Source organism: Erythrolamprus reginae, chromosome 1 (assembly GCF_031021105.1).
Source record: "Erythrolamprus reginae isolate rEryReg1 chromosome 1, rEryReg1.hap1, whole genome shotgun sequence".
In the NCBI taxonomy this organism is placed as follows: Eukaryota; Metazoa; Chordata; class Lepidosauria; order Squamata; family Dipsadidae; genus Erythrolamprus; species Erythrolamprus reginae.
The window spans coordinates 370395899-370422459 of record NC_091950.1 but is presented as its reverse complement, the minus strand read 5'-3'; the positions used below and the strand labels follow the sequence as shown (position 1 = coordinate 370422459).

General features: G+C 40.9%; 1 protein-coding gene across 1 annotated transcript in view; it reads right to left on the bottom strand.

The window, feature by feature from the left end:
* CAMKMT (calmodulin-lysine N-methyltransferase) overlaps positions 1-26561 on the bottom strand; it is a 271951-nt gene that overhangs the window by 233951 nt on the left and 11439 nt on the right. The window contains exon 3 of the mRNA XM_070734547.1: positions 19644-19708. Coding sequence (XP_070590648.1) covers positions 19644-19708 — 65 coding nt within the window. The remainder of the gene's footprint in view (positions 1-19643; positions 19709-26561) is intronic.

The window sequence follows — 26561 nt, the reverse complement described above, 5'->3', positions numbered from 1 at the left end:
GAACCTGGAAAGTCTGCCTGTAAAGCTACTGATTATATATACATACATACATACATATATACATACATACCGACAAATATTTGTACTCCTATATAGAAATAGATGAACTGTATTTTTCGAAGTATAAGATATACTTCCCCCCCTCCCAAAAGTGGGTGGAAATATCTGTGCAGCTTATACAGCGAATATTGCAGCTGCGTGGTGGGAGTGGGAGTGGTGCAGTGCCGATCAGCTGTTCTATGTAGGGGGATGACGGCCACCTATCACTGCTGCCCCTTTGCGGTGATCTGCGACAAACAGGCGGTGGTGAACAGGTGCCAGTGGTGGCAAATGGCCAATGGCAGTGAATGGGCTGTGCTGGCAAATGGGCTGCAGCGGCAAATGGGCCGCGGCAGCAAATAGGCCATAGAGGTAGAGGCAGATTATTTTTCTTGCTTTCCTCCTCTATAGCTAATATGCATCTTATAGCCTAGAACGTCTTATAGTCTTAAAAATATCGTACATTGACAGAATGAATCATGTAGAAGAAATAAGAATTCTTCTCAACAGGGTACTCAAATCAGTCCTACATGGCAGCTAAATGTAACATATAATTTCATTGTTAAATGATTTTTACAATCTTCTAATAGGTCTAATTTAAGGTGCCAAATCATTTTATAAAGAGTGATTTGTTAAAAATGGGCAAGTCAGTTTCATGTCACATTTCACTTCAAAGAGTATTATATTTAAAATATACATTCCAACTTTCAGAACTCTGATCATTCATGAAAAAGTCAGTGAAGGGAAAGTCAAAACCAAAGCCAATGCAGGAAAAAGAGAAAAAAGAAGAATCATATGAATTACCACTGTATCTACTGAAAATGTTACTGTAGACAACAGTATTAGTGTATACTACTAGTAATGTTCAGTGTATGTTTGAAAGAAGTAACAGTTCAATCCCCCCATCATATTACTAGATGAAAAAACCTCCAATGGCAAAGATAGTACTCAACTTATGATTACAATTGAGCCTGGAATTTAGATTTTATGTTGTGGTCATAAATCGAGTCATCGCGTATCCAAATTATTCCAGGGATTCCCAGTTGTGACCATTAAATGATCACATGGGTTATTAAGCATAGTATGGGGGTGCCTCAAGGACGTGGCCAAACCACACATTAGCTGGAGAAGTGGTATAGTACAAAGCAGAAGCTGCCCTACCCTAGCCATACGGTATGGAGGAAGTGTTGGATCTGGCCTGAAGTAGAGGGATCGATGCACTGCGAGGAGAATCCAACATGGGTGATACTTCAGCCTGATTGGTTAGGGACTGAGTTAAATTATAATATTAATTAGCTCCGCCCTGTAGCCACCCTCTTATAGCTCAGTCAATAAAAACGAAGGAGTAGTGCAAATAACACAACTTTATTAACTCAACTTCAAAAAACTGAGCCCCTGGGCCAAATGGCCGGGTTGGGTTTGGACTCTCCTCGCAGTGCATCGAGAAGACTGTTCAGGTAAGTTCAACAGTCCTTCTCCAATGCACTGCTGCGGAGAATCCAACATGGGATATACCCAAGATTACGATACCAGGGCGGGTGAAGGCTGGACCAGGGGCGTATGGGAATCACACACCCTCTGCAGCACTCTTCGGCCAAAGGCCGCATCCGAGGACCCGAAGGAGTCCAGTTTATAATGTTTTATGAATGTATTCAGAGTGGCCCAAGTCGCAGCTCGGCAGATGTCTTCCAAAGGAGCCTGGGTGGACCACGCCGCAGAAGTCGCAGCACTCCTTGTGGAGTGTGCCGTAATGTTCTCAGGTACTGTCCTTGATCGTGAGGTGTAGGCTGTAATAATACACGACGTCACCAAGCGGTTAATCGCCGTAGGAGAAACCTTAGCTCCCATCGTAGATGACGCGAAAGACACAAATAAGGCCTCTGTTTTACGGAAAGCTGCCGTCCGTCGAACATAGATTTTAACCGCCCGATGCATGTCTATCTTGTGCCAGCGTAACCCCAGCGGATGGTTACCTCCTGCACAGAAGTCTGGTAGAACAATATCAGTTGATCTATGGAAGAAGGTGTTGACCTTTGGCAGGAATGTCGGGTCAGGTCGTAAAACCACTCGATTCTGGTGGAAGAGGCATAGGTCTGGCCTTACCGAAAGAGCCACCAGCTCAGACACTCTTCTAGCCGATGTGATAGCCACTAGAAAGGCCGTCTTAAAGGATAAAAGTCATAACGGAATATTGCGGAATGGCTCAAATGGAGGCGCCGTCAAGGTATCCAACACAAAGGGAAGATCCCATGATGGAAACCTGTGCACTGTCTGAGGTCGTATATTGGCCGCTCCCCTGAGAAAATCTCTCACCCACGGGTGATGAGAGATTGATCTCCAATCCTCCAGCTTGATGATGGTGGAAATTGCCGCCACCTGTCTGCGCAGGGTGTTAGGGGTGAGACCCCTGTCTAGCCCCGCCTGTAGAAAGGATAGAATGTGTCTTATCGATGCTGATCGTGAATCCACTCCAGTGGTAATGCAGAATTTGTGGAAAGCTGACCAGGTGGCCTGATAGATCCTTGTAGTTGAAGGCCTGCGGGCCGCTTGTATGGTGGAAATCACCGCTTGCGGAAGCGCTGCTGCTCTCATTCTGTCCCGCTCAAGCGCCACGCGGCAAGCTTCCACCATTGGGGATCCGGATGGTACACTGATCCATGGCTGAGTGAGACAAGATTGATCGGGAGTCGCCATGGCAGTGTGATCGACAGGTCCATCAAATCCGCAAACCATGGGCGGTGTGGCCAATAAGGGGCGATGAATATCACTTCGGCCCTCTCTGAGATTAGTTTGGCAACTGCTCGGTGGATAAGGCACACCAGAGGGAACGCGTACAGCAGGCCGTCCGGCCATGGGCATTGATCCGCTCGGCTCCCGGAGAAGGGAATCGAGAGAAAAAGCGACGCAGGTGTGTGTTTTCTGATGTTGCAAATAGGTCCACTACTTCCTTGCCACCGCCTGTAATGCCTGTTCCCCCAAACGCCACTCGGCTGGTTGGGGGGTGGACCTGCTGAGCCAATCTGCCTGCACATTGTCCACCCCCAAGATGTGCTCTGCCCTGATTGAAAGCAGGTATGTCTCTGCCCATGAGAAAAGAATATTTGTTTCTCGCATTAGCCTGGCTGACCTCGTCCCTCCTTGGTGATTTAAGTGGGATCGAGTCGCCACGTTGTTGGTGAGAATTAGGACATGAGTGTCCTGACACTCCTCGAAGAATGCCTGAAGAGCTAGAAATACCACCCTTAATTCCAGAAGGTTGATATGGTTGTCCGCTAGCTCTGCCATTGTCCACACCCCTTGAGCAACTTGAGTCTCTGAGTGCGCCCCCCAGCCTCTGAGGCTCGCATCTGTGGTGATAACCACCTCCCTCTGTTTCAGGAAGGGGGAGCCTCAAAGAAGCGCGGACAAGCGCCACCATGGGAGGGACTTCCTGACACTCCTTGGGATTGAGACCAGATGCTGGGAGTGGCTCGATCGACTCCGCTGGTACGGAAGGAGGAACCACTGCAGGGGTCTGGTGTGGAATCTGGCCCAAGGGACAATGTCGATGCAGGAGACGAATGACCCTAGCATCTGTGACAGTAAGGCTAGGGACACTCGCTCCTGATGGTAAAGAAAGTTTACCATGTTCCGAATCTTCTGTTTGCGTTCGTCTGAAAGGAAGACTTCGCCCATTTGAGAATCTATCACCGTTCCCAAATGTTGTAGACGGGTAGTGGGAGTTAGATGGCTCTTTGGAAAGTTGACGGTGAAGCCGTGGTCCTCCAAGGTTCGAATTGTCAACTGCAGGTCCGTTCGAGCTCTCTCTGGAGTTCTTGACAGGATGACAATATCGTCCAGGTATGCCATAAGGCGTACCGAACTGGATCTCAGTGAAGCTGTCAGGATGTCCAGGAGTTTGGTGAACGTCCTGGGCGCTGATGACAACCCGAACGGCATTGCCCGGTACTGGTAATGGTGTTCGTTGATACAGAACCTGAGGTATTGTCGATATTCCGTGTGTACAGGCACATGTAGATAGGCCTCCTTCAAATCTATGGAGGTCATGTAATCTCCCCTCCTGATGCAAGAAAATATTGTGCGGAGTGAGTGCATTTTGAACCGGACATACCGGACGTATACATTGAGCTGCCTCAGGTTCAGGATAAGCCTGCATCCCCCCGATGTCTTGGGTACCACGAATACTACTGAGTAGTATCCGTGTCCTCTTTGGTTCAGGGGAACCGGCTCTATGGCTCCTATGTCCACCAGGTGTAGTACCTCCTGCTGCAAGAGAGCCCTCTTGTGTGGGCAGGTGATCTGAGGACATTGTACAAAATGTTGGCGTGGCAAACAGAGGAAATTGAGCTTGAGGCCCTGAGAGACTGTGCTGAGGGCCCAAGTATCCGTGGTTGAGTCTCCCCAAACTGAGGCGAATGCTTGTAGACGGCCTCCGATAGGAATCTCTGTGATGCAGTCACTTTTGACCACGGAATCCCTTCTGGTTTGTATTCCCAAAGGGCTTCCTGGTTTGTTGATATTGCCGTCCTCGGTTTCCGTAGCCGCCTCTGTTGCTCCTGAACGTATTCTGGTTATATCCTCCCGAATACGGCCTTGGATTTTGTGTGCCCGCCGTAGCAGGCTCCTGGCGAAAGGACTGCCTGCGGTAGAAAGGTGTCTGGCGACGATCTGCCCGCCTGGCTGATTTAGGTAGCACCTTCTTCTTGTCCTTATCCTCTATAAGGACTTTATCCAACGCCTGGCAAACAGTTCTGAACCCTGGAAGGGTGCAGAAGCCAGACGCCATTTGGACTTGGCGTCAGCTTGCCAGGATCGCAACCAAAGCAACCTCCTAGATGACAGAGTGGCCGCCATTGCCCTTGAGGCAAACTTGGTTGCAGTTAGAGTGGCATCGGCCGAGAACTCTGATGCTAAGATCAGCTTGCTTATATCTTGCCGAAGGCGCCCCTCGTCCGGTCCAACCCTGGTGTGCATTTCTTGCAACCAGAGGATACAGGCCCTGTTGAAGAATGAAGCGGATGAAGCCGCTCTCAGGGCCCATGAAGCCATCTGGTGGGTCTTATGTATAAGCGTTTCGGCCCTCTTGTCGTCAGGCTTCAGTCCTTCAGCGAGTTCTGAAGGAACCAACGCATTTGAGACTAAGCTGGCGACCGGTTGGTCAATAGTCGGGAAGGCCAGCAAGTCCTCAATCTCAGGATCGAAGGTGTACATCTTCCGGTCTAGCATTGAAGGGCCCTGTGCTGCAGCCGGTTGCTGCCACAGTCTCTTGATGTTTTCCAGAAATATCTGCAAAGACGGAATGTGGCATGATTCCAGCTGCGGCTCCGTAAATAAGCGTACTGCTGGTTGTAGGCCCGCTGCTGCTTCGGTAGGTTTAGACGAGGCAGACAAGGCGGCGACCTGTTTCGCTTTTCTCAGCAGGATGTCATATAACGCTGGTTTGAACAGCATTGCTGAAGCAGGTTGTTCCGGAGGAGGCCCCTCATCCTCCGACAGCTCACACTCATGGTCCGTATCAACTTCCCCTTCATCCATTTCAGAGTCTAGTGGGAAGGAAGAAGACGGTGGGACCAACCAGAGATCTCTTCTGGGTGGCCTTGCTTGCTGTCCAGCTGGTTTCTGAGACCCCACGGACAGGCCTTGAGTATAAGCACTGGTTAGCATTTCCTGCAATGCAAGAGGCATAGACTGCCAGGTTTCATTCACTCTAGGCCCCGCTGCTGATGGGGTGAAAGTAGCAGATGGTAGTTGGGCCCCATATGTTGATTGAGGTGTTGGTATACATAGCCTCCTAACCCCCATTGTGACTGGGGTAGGGGTAATTCAGGCCTATGAGGTGCTTCACTGGGTTGTGCCATAGGCTGCCTCCCTGGTGAAAGTTCAATGCGGTGCACCGATGCCTCAGAACCCCTTTGAATCCCTGGGGAGCAACCAGGCAGCCATTGCTGTAATGTTGGCTGTATAGGGGCCGTGGTTTGAGGAGGAGGCGAGGGATTCAGCGAGGCCTGCCTTTGGGCGGCCTCCAGCTGCGCTTCGAGAGCTTTAATCTTCCTCTCTGCCTCCCTCAATGATGAGGAAGAGGCCTTAGTTTTGGGCTTGGAAGTCTGAGCCTTGGCAGTTGACTTCGGAACCTCCTCTCTCCCAGATAAAGAGTCAGTGGTGCTGGCTGTTTGATCTGCCATTTCAGTAATAATGCTACTCACAAAGCCTGAGACGGTAATTAGAGCACTCCAACTTCCACCAGCTTTCTGTCTCCGAGTGAAAACAGCTAAAAATGGCGCTGACAGAGCTATTTGTGGGCGTGTATGCACCCTTGTCAATTTTGACAGTTCAAAATGGCGGGCGCTATATTTCTGGCGCGAAAGTCACCCCTCCTAAGTGAGTAGCGCCATCTCTGCCTCTATTGGGCTGCCCTCTGACTGCTGAGGCAGTTAAACTGCTTGCTGTCCACTATTATTAGCTGCAGGCTTGAATCGCGGCTTTTTTCCTTCACCGCCGAAGCCGCAAGCAAAGCGCTCTTCAAAAAGCCGACAAACAGCTGTTCATCGGTCTTTTTAAAACTGCCGCCGAATTCGGCGGTTTCCTTTTTGGCGCGCAAGAGGGAAGCCTCGGGAATATCCCCTTGACGGCTTGGAGGGCGCCAGCGGTGAGCTCTAAACAGTGAGGGAGGAGGGTGGGGTGCCTCTGGGGCAGCTGTACCTTTGCCCCTCCGAGCTCGGTGAGGTTTGGACACGGAGGCCAGGGACCTCGATTCATCCAAATGGCTCTGAAGATAACCACTAGGCATTGTCGATAGGGGTATGGCCACGGAGGTTAGGGACCATGCCTATGGAGAGCCGTACCTCTGGGCTATGCCCTCGGAGGGCAGGGGCCCTGAGGCGGTAAATGGTTGCAGGCTATACCCACGGAGGGTAGACACCTGTCTCTTCTTGCCATCTTCTGCATCTATAGAGAGAAAGACAAAAGGAAAAAAGACATTATTTTATTACAGAAATTACATTAATTTAAACACTATATGTTCAGTGGAAAAAACCATAGTCCCTATCACTACGACTGAGTTTTTAAGACTGAGCTATAAGGGGGTGGCTACAGGGCGGAGCTAATTAATATTATAATTTAACTCAGTCCCTAACCAATCAGGCTGAAGTATCACCCATGTTGGACTCTCCGCAGCAGTGCATTGGAGAAGCTTGTGTTTTCAGAAGTCTCAGGCAGCTGCCATCATCCAGGCCTCTATGTCAGCCATAGCATCATTGCTGCCACTGAAGAATGCTGCCCAACTTCCCACACCCGCCTATCTTCCTCCTGATTTACATAAACATATCCTGCACAGTGGTTCTCATTCATTCTCACTCATTCATTCATTCATTTGATTTTTATGCCGCCCTTCTCCTTAGACTCAGGGCGGCTTACAACATGTTAGCAATAGCACTTTTTAACAGAGACAGCAATTGCCACCAAAGTTCCTCCAGATTTGCTATGCACCATTTATCTTTCCACATTTTTCACCTGCTGTCCAGAGGCCCTTCAGAACAGACTCCCAAAGTAAGCGGCATACATATCTTGTTTACATCTTTGGTCAATTTCAGACCCACGCTTGACCATGTCAACTACCTCCTTTTCTGCGAGAGTGGTTAAAGCATACATTTTGAAAAGTTTCAGAGGAGACAGATCTGCTAGTGGGTTAATTGCTAAATATATCACTGTGACATTCTGTTGCAGTATGGCAAGGATGGGAAAATCAGATTCTCTACTCTATAGGAAAATGAACTCTAGCAACTATCAGAGTGGCAGAAAAATTACAACCGTTTTCAGGTATGATGGGAAACAAAAGGGCCTAGAAATACTTACTCTACAACCTATTTTTTTCTCATTCTACTTGTGAAACATATGCAGTAACCTAATACCTGGCAGGCAGGTAAGCCAGAGAGATCTCTAGCTGAATGCTGTCCTACTGACATATTTTTTTCTACACAAACAAGGACAAATCAAGGGAAATATTTCTTCACCCAGAGGGTCGTTGGTTTATGGAATTCACTTCCAGAAGAGGTCGTGACAGCTGTCAGCCTGGATAGCTTCAAGGCAGGATTAGACAGATTCATGGATGCCAAGTGTATCAGTGGTTATTGAAATGAATGTTCATGTGCTGCCTCTATGTTGGTTGAGGCAGGCAGGATTCCCTTGGGTACCATTTGTTGGGGGTCAGGGGAAAGGGAGGGTCTTGCCTTCTCTTTCTGCTCATGATCTCCATGGACAATTGGTGGGCCACTGTGTGACACAGAATGCTGGACTCGATGGGATTTGGCCTGATTCAGCATGGCTCTTCTTATGTTTTTATGTACTAAGGCTGCTAATGTTTAAGTATATAATGATGATTTTTAAATAATGTTCTCTACCATTAACTACTAAATGGTAGATTTGAGACTCTGTGTGTATGTATATGTCTGTCTTCATGTCAGTCTTGATTCCTGGCAATAACTTGGGCAAGTCCAAGCAGTTTTCTTGGCAACACTGTCTAAAGGGGTCTGCTACTGCCTTCTTCCTAAGGCTGAGAAAGTGCCAGAGTTACCCAGCAGACTTTGTAGCTAAGGGAGAGCTAAACTCAAAGTTTCCTTTTAACCCCTTCACCAAACTGATTCTTTACTGAATTTAACAGATTTGTAGACATCTAAATCATAATTTCAACCCACTAAATATATACGTATGTATTTTGTTCTAGTAACCCCAGAGTCCTTGAGAAGCTATTCTGAAGGTTTCCTAAATGACCTTGATCAGTTTTTGCAAATAGATGGTAAAGAAAATATCCCCATTCTGCTAAGAGAAGCAATGCACTCAAGAGATATTGTCTTAATAATAATGTTATAAATAATAGCACAATGATTTACATAATAATTTACACAAAGGGGAAAAAAACAATCCAATATATCAAAAACAGCACCACCAAAAAACAGATTAGGAACACAACTTAAAATAGGGAAGAAAATGGTAAGGGAACACCTGTCTACCCTACATGAGTTCAAATCACCAGGACCGGATGGATTACACCCCAAGGTTTTGAAGGAACTGGCAGATGAGATCTCAGAACCACTGAACTATATCTTTCAAGATCCTGGAGCACCGGGGAATTTCCAGAATACTGGAAAAGAGCTGATGTAGTTCCTATCTTCAAAAAGGGCGAAAAATAGATCCAGGAAACTACAGACCTATCAGCCTGACCTCAATACCAGGGAAGATTTTGGAAAAGATAATCAAGCAACGAATCAATGAAAACCTAGAAGCAAACAAAGTAATAACCAAAAGCCAACATGGGTTTGCCAAAAACAGATCATGCCAGACTAATCTTATTGCATTATTTGACAAAGTGACAAAATTAGTGGACTAGAGAAATACTGTCAATATAATTTATTTGGACTTCAGTAAGGCATTTGATAAAGTAGACCACTATTCTCAACATCCTTTTCACATCGTGGCGACCAAAACTGAATGCAGTATGCATTCCAAGTATTCCAAGTATAGTCTTACCAAGACATTATAAAGTGGTATTAACATTTCACATGATCTTGATTCTATCCCTCTGTTAATGCAGCCTAGAACTATATTGAATATGTATATGTGGCAAGGTGCCATATATTCTCCAAAGGACCTGAGACTAGAACAAGAAGCAATGGGTGGAAACTAATCAAGGAGAGAAGCAACCTAGAACTAAGGAGAAATTTTCTGATGGTTAGAACAATTAATCTGGGGAATAACTTGCCTCCAGAAGTTGTGAATGCTCCAACACTGGAAGTTTTTAAGAAGATGTTGGATAACCATTTGTCTGAAGTGGTGTAGGGTTTCCTGCCTAAGCAGGGGGTTGGACTAGAAGACCTCCAAGGTTCCTTCCAACTCTGTTTTCTATTCTATTCTATAACAATATAGATAATATACCGGTATCTAAAAATGTATTATTGTTAGAAGAAACTCTCTTAAATTTATCAAAGCAATTTCACAGTTTATTATTCTTTATTACATTTTAAAATACAAAAAAATGTTCATGATATTCAGATAAGCTAGCCAGTTACAATAAAAGAAAATCAAATTCATAAATGTATAATTTGTAAATACTCATTTTTAAATTAGTATGTGAACAAGTATAAGACATTTATAATTTGGGGGCAAGAAAATATATATACATTCATTATATATTCAACAATATGCTCAATTTTCTCAACCAGTTTTAGTAATCAGAAACACATACACAATTTAAGTGCATTTCTATCTCCTGAGTGTTGGCACAGCAAGGTCTAATTGCTTGGCTATTTAAACTGCTTCCTCCCTGAAACATAAGCGTGGAGAGTTGTACTGCCCCCTGCTGCTGACTTTATTTTAGAACAAAAACTTTTTCCTGGAAAGAAAGTTTTTAAATTGAATTGATTCAAAGATTGTTCATCTTAAAATTTAAGAAATTCAAATCTTCGATACTTTTCCCACTTGTCAGAATTTATATTTCACTTATCACTGTTTGTTTACTAAATGAGAAATATATTGCCATTTTCCTGAAGGAAAAGAGGGATATAAATCTAAAATAAAATGTTTCTTTCCTAGCTTCATCCCCTGATATGCAGTGTGAAATCATTAAACCAGCCTACTCAGCAAGGCTACTGTAAATCTATTTCTGAAGCAATTTATAGGCAATACTAGATGCAAAGATTCATAATAATTTTGATTTGTTTTTCTTTGCATACAATAATATTCCTCAATATATTATTAATGTTAACTAAAGATATAAAATAGAAAGATAACCCTCTGCATCTCAACTTACTTTTTAAATTTTGCATCCAAATTATTCAGTTATACAAATGTTTAGTGTTACTGTTATGGCAGCTCTGCTATTTTTAAGAAAGAATTCAGATTTTTTTAAAAATTCTTCTCCAGAAGAATAATGACTTCAGTTATATTAATGCAGTCAACAATGTTTAGCAAATCTGAATTGTCCTCTGAGACTAAGCCACATAACTTTGTAAACTTTCAAGTCATTTAGACACTTGAATCGTGTTATGTTAGAACTACCCCAAGTATATCATCAGCATAGTAATGGTTGTCCACAAAATTCATCTACATAGATTTGCTATATTAACGATAAATGCCCATTGGTAATTTGCATATATTAATGCATTTAACCATGTGAACATTTCAAATTGCCCTTAGAATAGCACTGAAGCCAAGCATTTTTTAAAGATGCAAAAATGCAGCTGGCAACACAATGCCAGACTAATTTTAAACTATACAGGTAGTAATAGTACTAAAGCAGACCTTGTCAAGCATGAGGTTCATCCCAACCAACTCTATATTGTGCTTACAACTGAAAGACCTACTGTAGCAAGAACCAACCCTGCACGCAACAAATCCATTACAAATCCATACACCGGTACTTAAAATTTTGTGAACCTCTTTGAACTTTCAATATTTCTGCACAATTTTTGATAGTAAGTACCAGAATTACTGGTACTTACTTACTCACTTACTCACATACACCACACACACAGTCCTATTACATATTATCCTACTGATTGAAATAATTAAGTTGACTCTAATTTCCCTTTAAATGAATTGGTAATCTTATAGGCAAACATACTTATGCCATATATTCAATATGTAATTTTGGAATATTTTTCTCAAAAAATAAATGCACAATGTTTTAAAGTGACTCATTTATTTTATTGGGTTCTTTTTAGTTTTAGGACTTATGTGCAGAACAGATCGCATTTGAGGCCAAATGCTTGCATATTTTACTGAATAATAAAATAAACATTAACATACTATAAATAAATAAATAAATAACAGCATAAATAAGTAGGATAAAATCATTTCATTCAATAAAAAGATAGATATAACCAAATAATATAAAGATAATAAGCCATGTTTCAGTTTCTTGCATGAGTATATATATATCCATATAAATACAAGCAGTTGGTTAAAATATAAAACTTAAACTTGAAAGTAGTTTATTCAAATTTAATATAATGCTGCCAGCTAGTGGCAGCATCTTATTTTGAGCTAATGAGCTAGTTTACTACTGAGCTGCTTTAGAAGTTAGATTTTTAGCTACTAAGATACCTAAGATGAGATACATGGATTCAAACTGTATATTAATCTACATTAAGCTAGCTGAAAAATGAAAGAAATTAATATTTATAATTAAAATTGTTTGGATTTTGTGGTTTAAGAATTAATATCTTAGATATTTCAATACTAATATCATATCTCAAGTCCTACAATGGTCACCTAACATCAAAAACATCAAAAAAGCACAACAAAGAATGTTCTTTCTGTGCCAACTCAGGAAGTTCAAACTGCTCAAGGAGCTGCTGATACAGTTCTACAGAGGAATCATTAAGTCTGTCATCTGCACCTCTATAACTGTCTGGTTTGGTTCTGCAATCCAAAAAGACTGACACTGACTTCAGAGGATAATCAGAACTGCAGAAAAAAACAATTGCTGCCAATCTGCCTTCCATTGATGACCTGTATACTCCATGAATCAAAAAGAGGGCTGTGAAAATATTTACTCACCTCTTGCATCCTGGACATAAACTGTTTCAATCCTACCCTCAAAACGTCACTACAGAGCACTACATACCAAGACAACTAGACACAAGAACAGTTTTTCCCTGAACACCATCACTCTGCTAAACAAATAATTCCCTCAACACTGTTAACCTATTTACTAAGTCTGCACTACTATTACTACTATTTTTTTCTCATCATTCCTATCACCCATTTCCTCCCACTCAGGACTGTATGACTGTAAATTGTTGCCTGTATCCTAAGATTTTTATTAATATTGATTGCTTCTTCATTGCTTATTTGACAATCATTAAGTGTTGTATCACATGTTTTTTGACAAATCTAAATTTTCTTTTATGTACACTGAGAGCATATGCACCAAGACAAATCCCTTGTGTGTTCAATCACACTTGGCCAATACAATAATTCTATTCTATTCTAATGCTATTAATGCTATTGCTTCAATCAAGATACACATTAGAGCAAATTTTGCAATTTTTTTATTTGTGCAACCAAATATTCCTTCATGCTTACTTGTACATTTTCCCCCAGCACCCAGTTTTGAAGAGCTTTCCAAAGAGCTTTCTCATTCACAGGGAGAATATGTGATACAGATACCATATTTTTTGCATTATAAGACGCACTGGAGTATAAAATGCACCTTAGTTTTGGGGGAGGAAAATGGGGAGGGGGAATCTGCCCACCAGGTATTCATTTGGCTAAAGTCCTTAGTCTGGTCATATTCAGCACATACATGGCATTGGACCAGAGTACCTCCAGAACCGCCTGCTACCGCATGAATCGCAGCGACCGATAAGATCCCACAGAGTTGGCCTTCTCCGGATCCCGTCAATGAAACAATGTCATCTGGCGGGCCCCAGGGGAAGAGCCTTCTCTGTGGCGGCCCCGGCCCTCTGGAATCAACTCCCCCCGGAGATTAGAACTGCCCCCACCCTCCTTGTCTTTCATAAATTGCTCAAGACCCACCTATACCGCCAGGCATGGGGGAGTTGAGACACCTTTCCCCAAGGCTCTTTATATTTTATGTTGGGTATGTATGTGTTGTTTGGTTTTAAATATAATAGGGTTTTATATACTTCTTTTAATATTAGATTTGTTCACTATAATATTGTTTTTTATCATTGTTGTGAGCCGCCCCAGAGAGGGGCGACATACAAATCTAATAAATTATTATTATTAATTATTATTATTTTATCCCCTGGTTAGAGTTTTAAAAAACCTTATTCAGAGAGAGTAACAATGAAAAAGCCTGCAAGGTAAGAGCTGGGAAGATTGTTAACACTTTGTTAGGGCTGGGGGGGGAAGTTCCGGGGGGGGGGGGGGGAAGCTACATTCCGAGTATAAGACGCACCCAAATTTTCAGACTCTTTTAGGGAGGAAAAAGGTGCTCCGAAAATTGCGGTAGTCCTTACAATCACACGTTCAACAACTGTTACAAAGTTGCAAAAACGTTCAACAAGTGATATTTATGACTGGTCCTTGACATTCTGGCCATCCAGCACCCTCTAGCCATGTTATCATTCTCCAGGCAATCAGCTCATATTTACAACAGTTGCAGTGTTCCCCATCATGTGATCGCCTATTCTGACTTCCTGCTAGCTTCTCACAAAGGCAATGGGGAGGCTGACAGGGAAGGTTGCAAGTTGTGCCTGTAATTCAGTCCTGCTTCCTGCCACTTTTTCTTCTAAGGAGCATCCACCCATTTCCAGATTCATGGCTCACACTCTATAGCACAGTGTTTCCCAACCTTGGCAACTTGAAGATATTTGGACTTCAACTCCCAGAATTCCCCAGCCAGCATTCGTTGGGAAACACTGCTATAGCACATGCTGGCAGCCACCAGCATAACCTGCACCCCGCACCAGTTCATGTGGCCTTGTAGTAACTACTGGTGCACCCTCTCACACCTGGCAGCAGCCACCCTCAGCTTATCTGAACTTGCAACAACTAGTCTTCAGAGAGGGGTGGCATACAAATCTAATAAATTATTATTATTATTATTATTATTATTATTATTATTATTATTATTATTATTACTTAATTGCCCATGAGCCTGCTTGAGAGCTGCCTGGGACTTGCAACTTTCTGCCATGGTTTCCCCATTGGATTTGCTAGATGAAGTTGCGAGGAGATTCTTTGTGTAAAGACTCATAATCCTCACTTAAAAATGGCAACAGGGATAGCTGGATTTGTCATGGCTACAAAATGTGGCATTGCATTTTACAATCACATGTCTTTGTGACCATCATGTTGGTTCCAACACACACACAAACATACAGCACAAAATAATCAATATTCACAAATTCTACCAGTATTTCAACCTCTGTACTCATTTTGTTTTCCAATTCAAAATGTTATTAGGTATGCTTGTAGGGGTCTCTCAATTAGTCTTTATATTAGTTATTAGTTGTTTTTTGTAAAATGTAAATCTCACACAGGGAGCAAGTTTAGTGTAGTGGTTAAGTAGGCTTCTAATAGTCTAGAAACTGGAATATTATGAGTTGTGGGTGGATGGATGACTTTAGGCCAATCACTATCTTTTAGCTGTAAGGAATGGCAAGTCATTTCTAAAAATGTTATCAAGAATATTGCAGGGATTTATCTAGGCAGTTGATAGGAATTGAGATTGACTTACACACACACACAAACACACAAATTCTCATAGTCCTCATTTCTTCTGCCAATCTGTGAATTAACTTTTTCTACCTAACAGTATTTCAATAACACATTTGCTAAGCACAGTTTAGGCAAACTGTATTATAAAGCCTGAAGTACTTAGAGAGCATGAAAGATTTCAAGTTGAAACTGAATTGTACCAAGCTTTTTGCTATGTTGTTCACTATCATGTAGATTCTATTATGATTCTGAGGTCAAAAGTTATTTATAAAATTGATGTTTTTCTGTACTTAAAATGCAGTGCACAATGAAGTAGAACCCAATGTTGATTTTTTTAAAAGACATATTTTAAATTGACTATATTTAATGGTTTCATGTTACTACTAATGGAAGCAAAGTATTATTTTTTTCTCAGTCTTATTTATCCAGAAAACAGCTTTTTAAAATTTGTATATAGCTTTACAAAAGTACACTAAAATTTCTGGGGGGGATATCTGAATATCTGATTATTCTTTTTTAAACATATTGCTTATGTTCCTATAAATATAATATCAATAATATTTCAAAGAACTTCTAGATGCCAATAAGTTCCATTTTATTCTTCAAAATGTCTGTAACTGTAAAGACTCATAAATCAAAGTTAGATTTTTATATACAATATTCCAGGCTCAGACGCTTTCTTTTCTTTACCTTTTAATGAATAAATATCTGGTATTGATTTATGATGTCAGGTTATCAGTACAAAAGGGGATTGTTTTTAGTGAATCAAAAGTGTTTCAAAGTTGAAGAAGATGGATCTTTTTATTATGCTAGAGTTAGGTGAGTCCAAGATAATCTAGTGATCCTGCTCCAGTCCATTCATTTTTCCTTCTCTTCCACAGCATATGATTTGAAATGAGAGGATTGATTGGGGGCCATGCTCAAATTTGATACAAACAAGGCTGTTTAGTAATCACTTTCCTCCAAATTTCCTTATTCTCCCCCACGTACTCCCCAAAAGGAACAGCGGCATACTGTAATCAAAGCCAGGCTATCATAGGCAAGTTTCGAGCAGTTGTCCTCATACCTCCCTCTTCTGTTCCCTTTGTTCCTCCCTTATGGTTTCCAGGAGTGAGACAAAACAGGTCCCAGAAATGGAATAGAGGTTTTGTCTCTATTGTGGATACTGAAGATGAAAATTAAACTTCAGGTAAATTTTAGTCCCAACAAAATCCAAGTCTTTGGGGTGTTAAAGCTAAACCTGTTCAGATTACTTGGCCAGGTCAAATAATTCTTTTAAATAGGAAAATGAACACAAGAACAAGGGGACACAATCTGAAGTTAGTTGGGGAAAAGATCAAAAGCAACATGAGAAAATATTATTTTACTGAAAGAGTAGTAGACGTTTGGAACAAGCTTCAAGCAGACGTGGTTAGTAAATCCACAGTAACTGAATTTAAACATGCCTGAGATAAACATATATCCATCCTAAGGTAAAATACAGGGAATAGTATAAGGGCAGACTAGATGGACCAGGAAATAGTATAATAGCATAATAGATGGACCATGAGCTCTTTTTCTGCCGTCAATCTTCTACGTTTCTATGGGTAGCTTTTTGTAAATTTCTCCAGATGGCATGGGATGGTGTAGGGTGGGGAGAGAAAATAACACAGCGGACTGAGAGGGAATAGCAAGAGAAACAGGGGTTCGTTCTTTCCACCGATCCGTTAAAAATAACACAAAAAAGCGTCCAACGCTTAAACGACTTCATGTTTATCCAGCAGACGTGGTTGGTAAATCCACAGTAACTGAATTTAAACATGCCTGGGATAAACATATATCCATCCTAAGATAAAATACAGGAAATAGTATAAGGGCAGACTAGATGGACCATGAGGTCTTTTTCTGCCGTCAGTCTTCTATGTTTCTATGTTTCTATAATTGGGTTTTTAAGATTGCACCATAGATTCTTCCCCTACAATCCAGTTAAGCATATTGTCTCAATAAGGACAATGACAGCTATTGAAAGAGAAACTGCAACAAGTGCTGGGTGTTAAAACTTCTTCAAAAGTTCAACAGAGGGGAAACTGCATAAAAGACTACTAAGGGAAAAAGGCAAGGGTTGGAAGTGGAACATCTGAAAACAACACCAAAAATACTGTATCATATACCAGTAGCAAAAATCAGAGAATAAGAATGAATATTTCAGGATATTCCAAAAGTCAAATCCTCTAAAATACAGTATATCCCTCTATACTGAAATAACTTGAAGGAAACATAACTCTTAATAGGATTCTATTGTGACATAGATAATTGGCTCTCTGAATGGCATACTCTTTCTATAATAAACAATATTACAAATGCATAAATTGAAAGAGAAGTAAAACCTTTGTTGATAATTATATTTTCTACATTAAACTGAGATTCAGTGTTACTTTGCATGCACAGTCATTGTTAATCTTGATCTCAAAGATAATTGGTATTATACATATGTAGATTCCCTAATGTAATGATGATACTTAAGGAAGTTAATTATGTGTCAAAAGAAATCTCTGAATAAACGGGCCTAGAAAGCCAAATGGATGCAAAGTGCTATGTCAAAATATTTAATTTGATGAATAATTTCAAATTATTTGTTATTATATTTAGTTGTTCTAAATCTGATTGGAATAAATGAAGCAAATTTATTTATTTATTTATTTATTTATTTATACATGCAGGCATCTATACATACATACATACATTTGTTTGTTTGTTTGTTTGTTTGTTTGTTTTATTTTTATGCTGCCCTTCTCCTTAGACTCAGGGCTGCTTACAACCTGTTAGCAATAGCCCTTTTTAACAGAGCCAGCATATTGCCCCCACAATCCAGGTCCTCATTTTACCCACCTCGGAAGGATGGAAGGCTGAGTCAACCTTGAGCCGGTGATGAGATTTGAACCGCTGACCTACAGATCTACCGTCAGTTTCAGTGGTCTGCAGTACAGTACTCTACCTGTTGCGCCACCCCGGCTCATCCATACATAAATACATACATACAGTATACCGGTATATATACTATATATATACATACAAACACACACACACATACATACCAGTACTTATTAGATGATATGAAGATTAGATAAGTCTGTTAATCATGACCTCCAATTCATGGAATATTCCCGTCCCACCCCCAAGAAATGAATGTTCTCAACCTACTGTCAGGCCAAAGCCATCATTTTGAGTTGGAGACTTTGGTCTGCCACAAGTAGAATAGTACTGTGGGAACTGGGGAGGGGTGATTGCATGAGGGAAAAATACCAGCCACAACAAATTATTTCCAAAGATTCAAGGTCATCCTTTGTTGAGCACCAGCCAGAAGTACAGTGGAGGATCGTGGACCTTGAGAGAATCAGAGTGGTGATAAACTTGTGGGCATAGGAATGAGGGATGAATTTTAACCTGGGTGGAGAACTGTAGGAAAAGTTAGTGTCGGGTTGACTACAGTTCATAACCAACATGGCTCTGCTAATAAATTGGAACTTGGAAGAAGGCCAAAGTTCGGACTCTGATTTATTTCTCAGATGTTAATTGGAACGCTGACACCTACTTTCATTGTATAAATTGGCCCTTTGGTTACAGTGTGTTTATTCACTCCTTAAATTAGTTTTCAGGATGCTAGTACTCCATGAGTACTGACACTGCCGTTATTGTAAGATTATAATAATAGATTCTTGCAACTCTGAAAACACTTTCCCTGTCCCATCTTTACTTTACAGATAATTTGGGGGGGGGCGATCTTCTAAGATACTTACTCTAACCTCATTCCTTCTTTTAAGACAAATTTTGTTTATCAGATCACTGTCTAGGCTGCAGCTCTTCTTCATGTTTCCCAAAGATGTTCTCGCAACCCATTGCAATGTACAAATATGTGATATTATAATCAGTTTTCAAAGCTCCGTGTAAAGCAGATATTTCAACAGATAATTACAAAAGGAAGAAAAATGTTTCAAATGCAATTAAAGTCATAGCTATTCAATATAAACACTTATTAAATTATTCATTACATTTCATGCTTGCTATTGCTATATTTTTTAAAAGGATGATAAAACATTCTGTTTACTATATACAGTACCTTTTTTGTGATCACTTTTAAATAAGTTGTGCCAAACATTGGTTTTATCTTATTTTATTTAAGATATGTAGATTTTTACATATATAAAATTGTATAGGTTTATATTTAATTTGGTTTTATAGTCTTGCTACAGTGCCTGGCTTCTATGGAATATATTATTTCCTACTAGCACTTATGTTACTTTCTCCTCTTTGTCTGATTTTAGTTCTGTTTTTCCTTCTGTGATATTCACATTGAAAAGTTATCTTGGCACAATATCTTGAATGAAATACTTGCTAAATTTTATTAATAAGACAACCATAAACGAGAACAAGTCATTACTCACAAACATTTCCTGTGTTGTCAAAACTTGTCAGAACATCTTCAACATTTAATAATCTGCTGTTGCATCTAAGAAGAAAAAAATAACCACCACTATTAATAGTGCAAAAAAAGACAATGTCATTATGTACAGCCATCACAATGTTTTAAAGTCTTACCACTAGAGGGAGAAAAGGAAAAAGTCCATATCTTACTACTCAAATTATAACTCATTAACCATTGAAGTGTAAAGGGCAGGTACCCTTTGTAAAGGGGTAGAACCTGAAGATAAAATGAGCCATTTTAATAGACAATAGGCTGTGTTCTCATTTCTTCATTTAGGGTTTTTTCCCCCTCCTTTTCGTTCTGGGCTCCTTCTCTCATTTCGTCTTTCCTTGCACTTTTCCTGATACATTTGTGGTTTATGTATCACAGCTGCTGATTCTCACTGATACTTTTTATTATTATAAGACACAACTATATCAAGACTTCAGAATACAAAATAAAACTGCAACTATTATTCTAACTGAACAATTGGTGTTTTTATTAGAAATGACTGCACATGCAAAATCTCTCACTCAATGATAAATATACTGCTCAAAAAAATAGTGTTGCTTCCTAAATGGACAGTTTGATTTCATAGAAGTTTGATTTACTTGGAGTTATAAGTTATAACTCCAAGGAAATCCAACTTCTATGAAATCAAACTGTCCATTTAGGAAGCAACACTGATTGACAATCAATTTCATTTTTTTGTCAGCACATTCAACTCTGTACAGAACAAAGTATTCAATGACAATATTTCATTCATTCATTCAGATCTAGGATGTGAGTGTTCCCTTTATATCTGAGTGTTCCCTTTATATTTTTGAGCAGCATAGATTCTTAACTTCTTACCTTTCCTCTACTCTCAATGCAAGATTAAGAATACAGAGTTACTAATACAAGTCACCAAGGCAACTATATCTATAATACAAAGGAATATGATCAAACCTTCATCTCTTTCTGGAACACAGGTGTGTATCAACAAATAAGAACCATGTAAAAAAAAGAACCATGTAAAATATGAATATGCTTGAATGATATGCACAGCAAGCTGGAATTGTTCACTCAGATGTACAGTATATTTTCAAATGAACAGTAAAATGTAGTCAATGCTCATTGTTCTGTATGTTAAGAATTCAAAATCTATGGAGTACATAAAACAGCTCAGTCTTAACTTTAAGATTCAAAACATCCTAAGTAAACAAAAAAAAAACCATTAGCACAAAAACAAAAAACAAGAGTCATCTACAACAGGGGTCCCCAACCTTTTCGAACTCATGGAGCACCAAGGTCATAATTTTAAATCCCGTGAACCATAATTCATAATTTTAAGTCTCGCAGACCACTAATATGAATTTTTAAAACAATAAATACATTTGTAAAATAATGATTAGAGAACTTCAATTTTATTAATATGAAATACACTTATTTAATATAACAAAATTGTAAAATTTTATTTAATCATAACAAAATCTTTAAAGGTTGTTCAATTGTAACGAAATTATTAAAGTTTGTGTAATTATTACAAAATAACTGAAGCTTATTTGACGGTGGCTTGCTCATGCTGTCAGTCCCATATCCAGAGTTGTAGCTGTAGTCCCTTCCCTCCCTTCTCCTTTTCCTTTCCTCTTCTTTCCTACTTTCTTTTCCTCTTCTTCCTTTCTTTCCTTTCCTTCTATTTTCCTTTCCTTCTTTCCTTTCTTTTCCATTTCCTGCACACAGGTGAAGGAATGGGATGACCAAAGGGCTAGTCCTGTAACTACCACAGTTCTGAAATATGGGACTGGCCCGTGGTGGGGCTGGAAATCTCTGACATAGGGGTGGAGCTTGCAATGTACAATTTTGCAGGTGGTGAAACATGCAAAAAGGAGTGCAGCCCTCACTGGCAGGAATGAAATAATGGTGCTGTTGTGGTGAGGGGGGGGGGGTATTGCACAAGTAGACCGAAGTGGGGTTGTGATGGCTGAAGGCTGCAAGAGCTGTCCATTGCAGATGGTAACTTGGCCACCTGCAAAATCCCGTCTCTTGAGGAGCCCAGCCAAAGTTTCCCACGCCGCTTCAGCAAATGCTCCACAAGAGACAAGTTTTAACAGCCATTTTGTTTAGAAATAGAGTTGCTACTCTCATTTGGGTTGTTAAGCAAGGTTGTTGTGTCATACCTTAGACACTGGAAAGTGCTAGCACTTTATACCATCAATCTCCTACTTACTCATTATTAAACAATTCATAATTGTGTAATTATGAACAATTACAACTTTGTTGTATAATAAGAACATTGTATAATCAGACAGTACAAAGTACACTCTACTTTCGGTAGATAATTTTCCCATAGTTACAATATACAACATGAAACTAGAACAGGCTTTCTACTAAAAACGAGAATACTGTCCAAAAGAGATTTGTTCCCAGTCCTTTGAGCAAAGAAGGAAAAAGAGGTGCAAGACATTTGAAAAATAAGTATTACAAACAGTGCTCACATTGGATAAACAGCAGTCACTGGATTTTTTTCATATTGCTTCACAATCCTGTTACAATAAACATACTTTATCTGACCATCTACATTCTGGAAAAATACATTCTTGCGATCTTTTGCCTTGTTAGTGTGAGTAATGTGACACATAAAAGATTTCTCTGCTTTTGGATATCTATCAACTTTTTTCCAAGAAAAATCAGCTATTTTAAATTCTTTATGGAGCTTGTTTAATAATGGCATATGAATCAGTTACAAAAGTGCATGAAATGGAAAATATGTTTTGTTTCAAACCTAAAACAGTGATAGTTTATTGCAAAAGTTCTGCTGATCCATTCCAGATGGGCCATGATTTAGCTGCAACAAAATTGGATTGCTGTTTTAACCAAAACAAAAATTATTTATTATTTGGATTTCTAGGCTGCCCTTTTCCAGGGGACTCAGGGCGGCTTACAGCATAAAAAGTACAAAATCAACAATTTAATAAAATCCTACTCTAAAAGCTACCTTTGAAAATCCAAATAATTAAAACCTACTCTTAAAAACCCAAAACCATTCTACCAACATTCATCTCATCAAAGTCATAGTATTCATCCGGAGGAAGATATCAGCGCTCAACGGCCCCAGGCCTGCCAGCAAAGATGTGTTTTTAAAACCTTTTGGAAGGCCGGGAGGGTGGTGGCAGTGCCATCTCTGGAGGGAGTTGGTTCCAAAGGACTGGAGCCACCACAGAGAAGGCCCTTCCTTTAGGCCCCACTAGGCGGCATTGTTGGGCTGACAGGACCAGGAGAAGGCCGACTCTATGGATCTGACTGGCTGCTGGAATACATGGGTCCTGTAAGTAACTAGTCCTAAGCCATGTAGGGCTTTATAGGTAATCACCAACATTTTAAATTGCGTTTGGATACCAATCAGTACCCAATGAAGCTCGTGGAGTGATGGTGATACATGGGTATATTTCGGTAGGCGCACAACTGCTCGCACGGCTGCATTTTGGACTACCTGCAGTCTCCGAATATTCTATAAAATAGCCCATGTAGAGAGCATTGCAGTAATTGAGCCGCAAGTGATGAGGGTGTGAGTAACTGTGAGAAGAGAAGGTTCAGACAGGGGCCGCAACTGTTGTACCAGGCAGACCTGTGCAAATGTCCCCCTCACCACAGCTGAGAGATGCTGTTCTAATCTCAACTATGGATCAAGGAGGACCCCACACCCTCTCTGAGGGGGTCAAAAGTCTTCCCCCCAGGGTAATGGAAGGACAGATGGAATTGTCCCTGGGAGGCAAAACCCACTCTGTCTTGTCAGGGTTGAGATTGAGCCAGTTGACACCCAACCAGATCCTAACAGTCTCCAGGCACTAGCACAGCACCTCCACTGCTTCACTAAATTGACACAGGGTAGAAATGTTACACCAACACTCCACAGTCTGCATTGGTTGCTGATCAGTTTCCGGTCACAATTCAAAGTGTTGGTTATGACCTATAAAGCCCTTCATGGCATCGGACCAGAATATTTCCGGGACCGCCTTCTGCTGCACCCGGGACTGCCTTCTGCTGCACCCAGCGACTGGTTAGGTCCCACAGAGTTGGCCTTCTCCGGGTCTCGTCGACTAAACAATGCCATTTGGCGGGACCCGGGGGAAGACCCTCTGGAACCAGCTCCCCACGGAGATTAGAATTGCCCCCACCTTCCTTGCCTTTCATAAACTCCTTAAAACCCACCTCTGCTGTCAGGCATGGGGGAATTGAGACATCCCCCCCCAGGCCTATACAGTTTGTGCATGGTATGTTTGTGTGTATGTTTGCTTTTAATAATGGGGTTTTTAGGTTTTTTAAATTATTAGATTTGTCGTACATTGTTTTATTGTTGCTGTGAGCTGCCCCGAGTCTATGGAGAGGGGCGGCATACAAATCTAACAAATAAATAATAATACAGCTGAGTGTCAACAGCATACTGATGGTTTCATGTAGATATTAAACAGCGGGGGGGAGAGAACCGACCCCTGAGTAATCCCACAAAGGAAAGGCCTAGGAGTCAACCTCTGACACTCTGCCAACACCGACTGCCCAACCGAGAGGTAGGAGGAGAACCACCTTAAAAGAATGCCTCCCACTTCAGAGGAAATCCCCAAGGAAGAAGAGGTTATAGCCAAAATATTAGATTGCGCTGAAATGGACATGATGACAAGAAGATTAAACGATCAAGAAGATACTAAATTTTATGAAACATGGAACAATCTTTATAAATGGATAGATAAGAAAAAATAAGACATATAGATTGATTTTTACTTATTTTTTTTGTATTTGTTTTTACCTAGGTGATAACAATATTAATACTAGTTCAAAAGTATTTTTTGATGATTATGATATAGTAGTGTATGCACAAATATAAGCAACATATTAAGATCTTTGATGTATAATAGTTGAAATTAGCTTAAATGTTTGGATTGATGGTTTGATATTATTTTATTATAGTAATTAGGATTATATTAAAGGTATTTTTTGGCAACTATGTTATACTAATCCTATCTAACATCTACATCGAATTCAAGATTTGTAAAACTTCAACTCAAACTTATTAACTTTTTTTTTCTACAATAGTTAACATATATTTAATTATGTATTCTTTTTCTATATTTGAATGTATACTTTCATAAGAAGCGGGGGAAATACACCCCCACTTTATGTTTATTGTTTGTATGTATTTGTTTGTTTTATGAAAATTAATAAAAAAATTTAAATTTAAAAAAAAAAAAAAGAATGCCTCCCACTTCCAACCCATCCAGCCGGTACAGAAGGAGAGTCTACGGAGAGGGGCAGCATACAAATCTAATAAATAATAATACCATGGTCAATGGTATTAAAAGCCACTGAGAGGTCAAAATCCTAAAGTAGTGTTCATATAGTGAGAAGGCAAAGCTGCTATACATTTTCCCCCCTTCCCAGGCAGTTCTAAGCATGCCACATCCATAAACCATCTTATTATACCTTTTCTCCTTTCCTCTCTGTTTTCCCTCAGTCATGGTTGACAATGTGGCAAATCCCAGTGGCCCACCCACTTTCTGATATTCCCACAGCCAGTATTTCCCTTCCCCTTCTGTGTTCCCTCGGTAGTCATTGATAAGCTTAGCTTTTTGCTGCTCTTCTCCCTTATCTCAAAACATTTCAAACTCTAATAATTGTATTAGTCTAATAAATAAACCCAGTTTAGTTCTGCATGTCGACTGAATAATCGAATGTGGACATAAGCCACATGAAACCACAACCACAGCAATACAAGAGCACACAACAGATTTAAACTTAATATTAACCGCTCCAAACTTGACTGTAAAAAATATGACTTCAGTAACCGAATTGTCGAAGCGTGGAACTCATTACCGGACTCCATAGTGTCATCCTCTGACCCCCAACACTTTACCCTTAGATTATCTACGGTTGACCTATCCAGATTCCTAAGAGGTCAGCAAGGGGCGAGTACAAGTGCACTACAGTGCCTTCCGTTCCCTGCCCTATTGCTCTCCTATATCTCCTATACCTTTCTTTTATTCCTATATCTCTTCTTCTATTCTTTCATTGATATGTTCTATTACTATATCTTCTTTTCCATTCTTTCTTAGATATATTTTACTATTGAGTATCTCCTCTATAACCTTCATCATGTATTTTACTATGTGTATATGTATGTATATATGACGGTCTTGGTATATTCGGGTTTCTTCCCGTGTAGGATTTGGAAATTTCTGGCGACGTTTCGATGAGGTCCCACTCGTCATCTTCAGGCTGGTGTCTCTGTCCTTGGTCTAGGGCAGTGATGGCGAACCTATGACACGCGTGTCAGCACTGACACGCGTAGCCATTTTCGGTGATATTTGCGGCGCCGATATTTGCGATAGCTGGGAGGGGCGAGAACACCGCCTCCCAGATGGGCGCGCCTGCGCAGAGCACAGGCACGCCCACACGCTGCCTTTGGCAGCACAAGCATGCCAGCATGCCTGTCCGGCCGGGGAAGAATCGCCCCGCCGGACATCAGTTTCAGTTGGGGGGGGGGGGCGAGAACACCGCCTCCCAGCTGGGCACAACATGTCTAGCCACCGCCGTCAGTGCCTCGGTTCCGAAGCTCCGCCTCACAGCTGATCACCCTGCTGCCGCTGCTGAGAGAAAAAGAGAGGGAGAGAAAGAGATAGCAAGAGAGGGAGAGAGAGGGGGGGTTAGCAAGAGAGGGACAGAGAGAAAGAGAGAGGGAGAGGGGGGAGAAAGAGAAAGAAAGAGATAGCAAGAGAGGGAGAGAGAAAGAGGGGGAGAGGGGGAGAGAAAGAGATAGCAAGAGAGGGAGAGAGGGGGTTAGCAAGAGAGGGACAGAGAGAAAGAGAGAGGGGGATAGCAACAAAGGGAGAGAGAGAAAGAGAGAGGGAGAGGGGGGAAAGAAAGA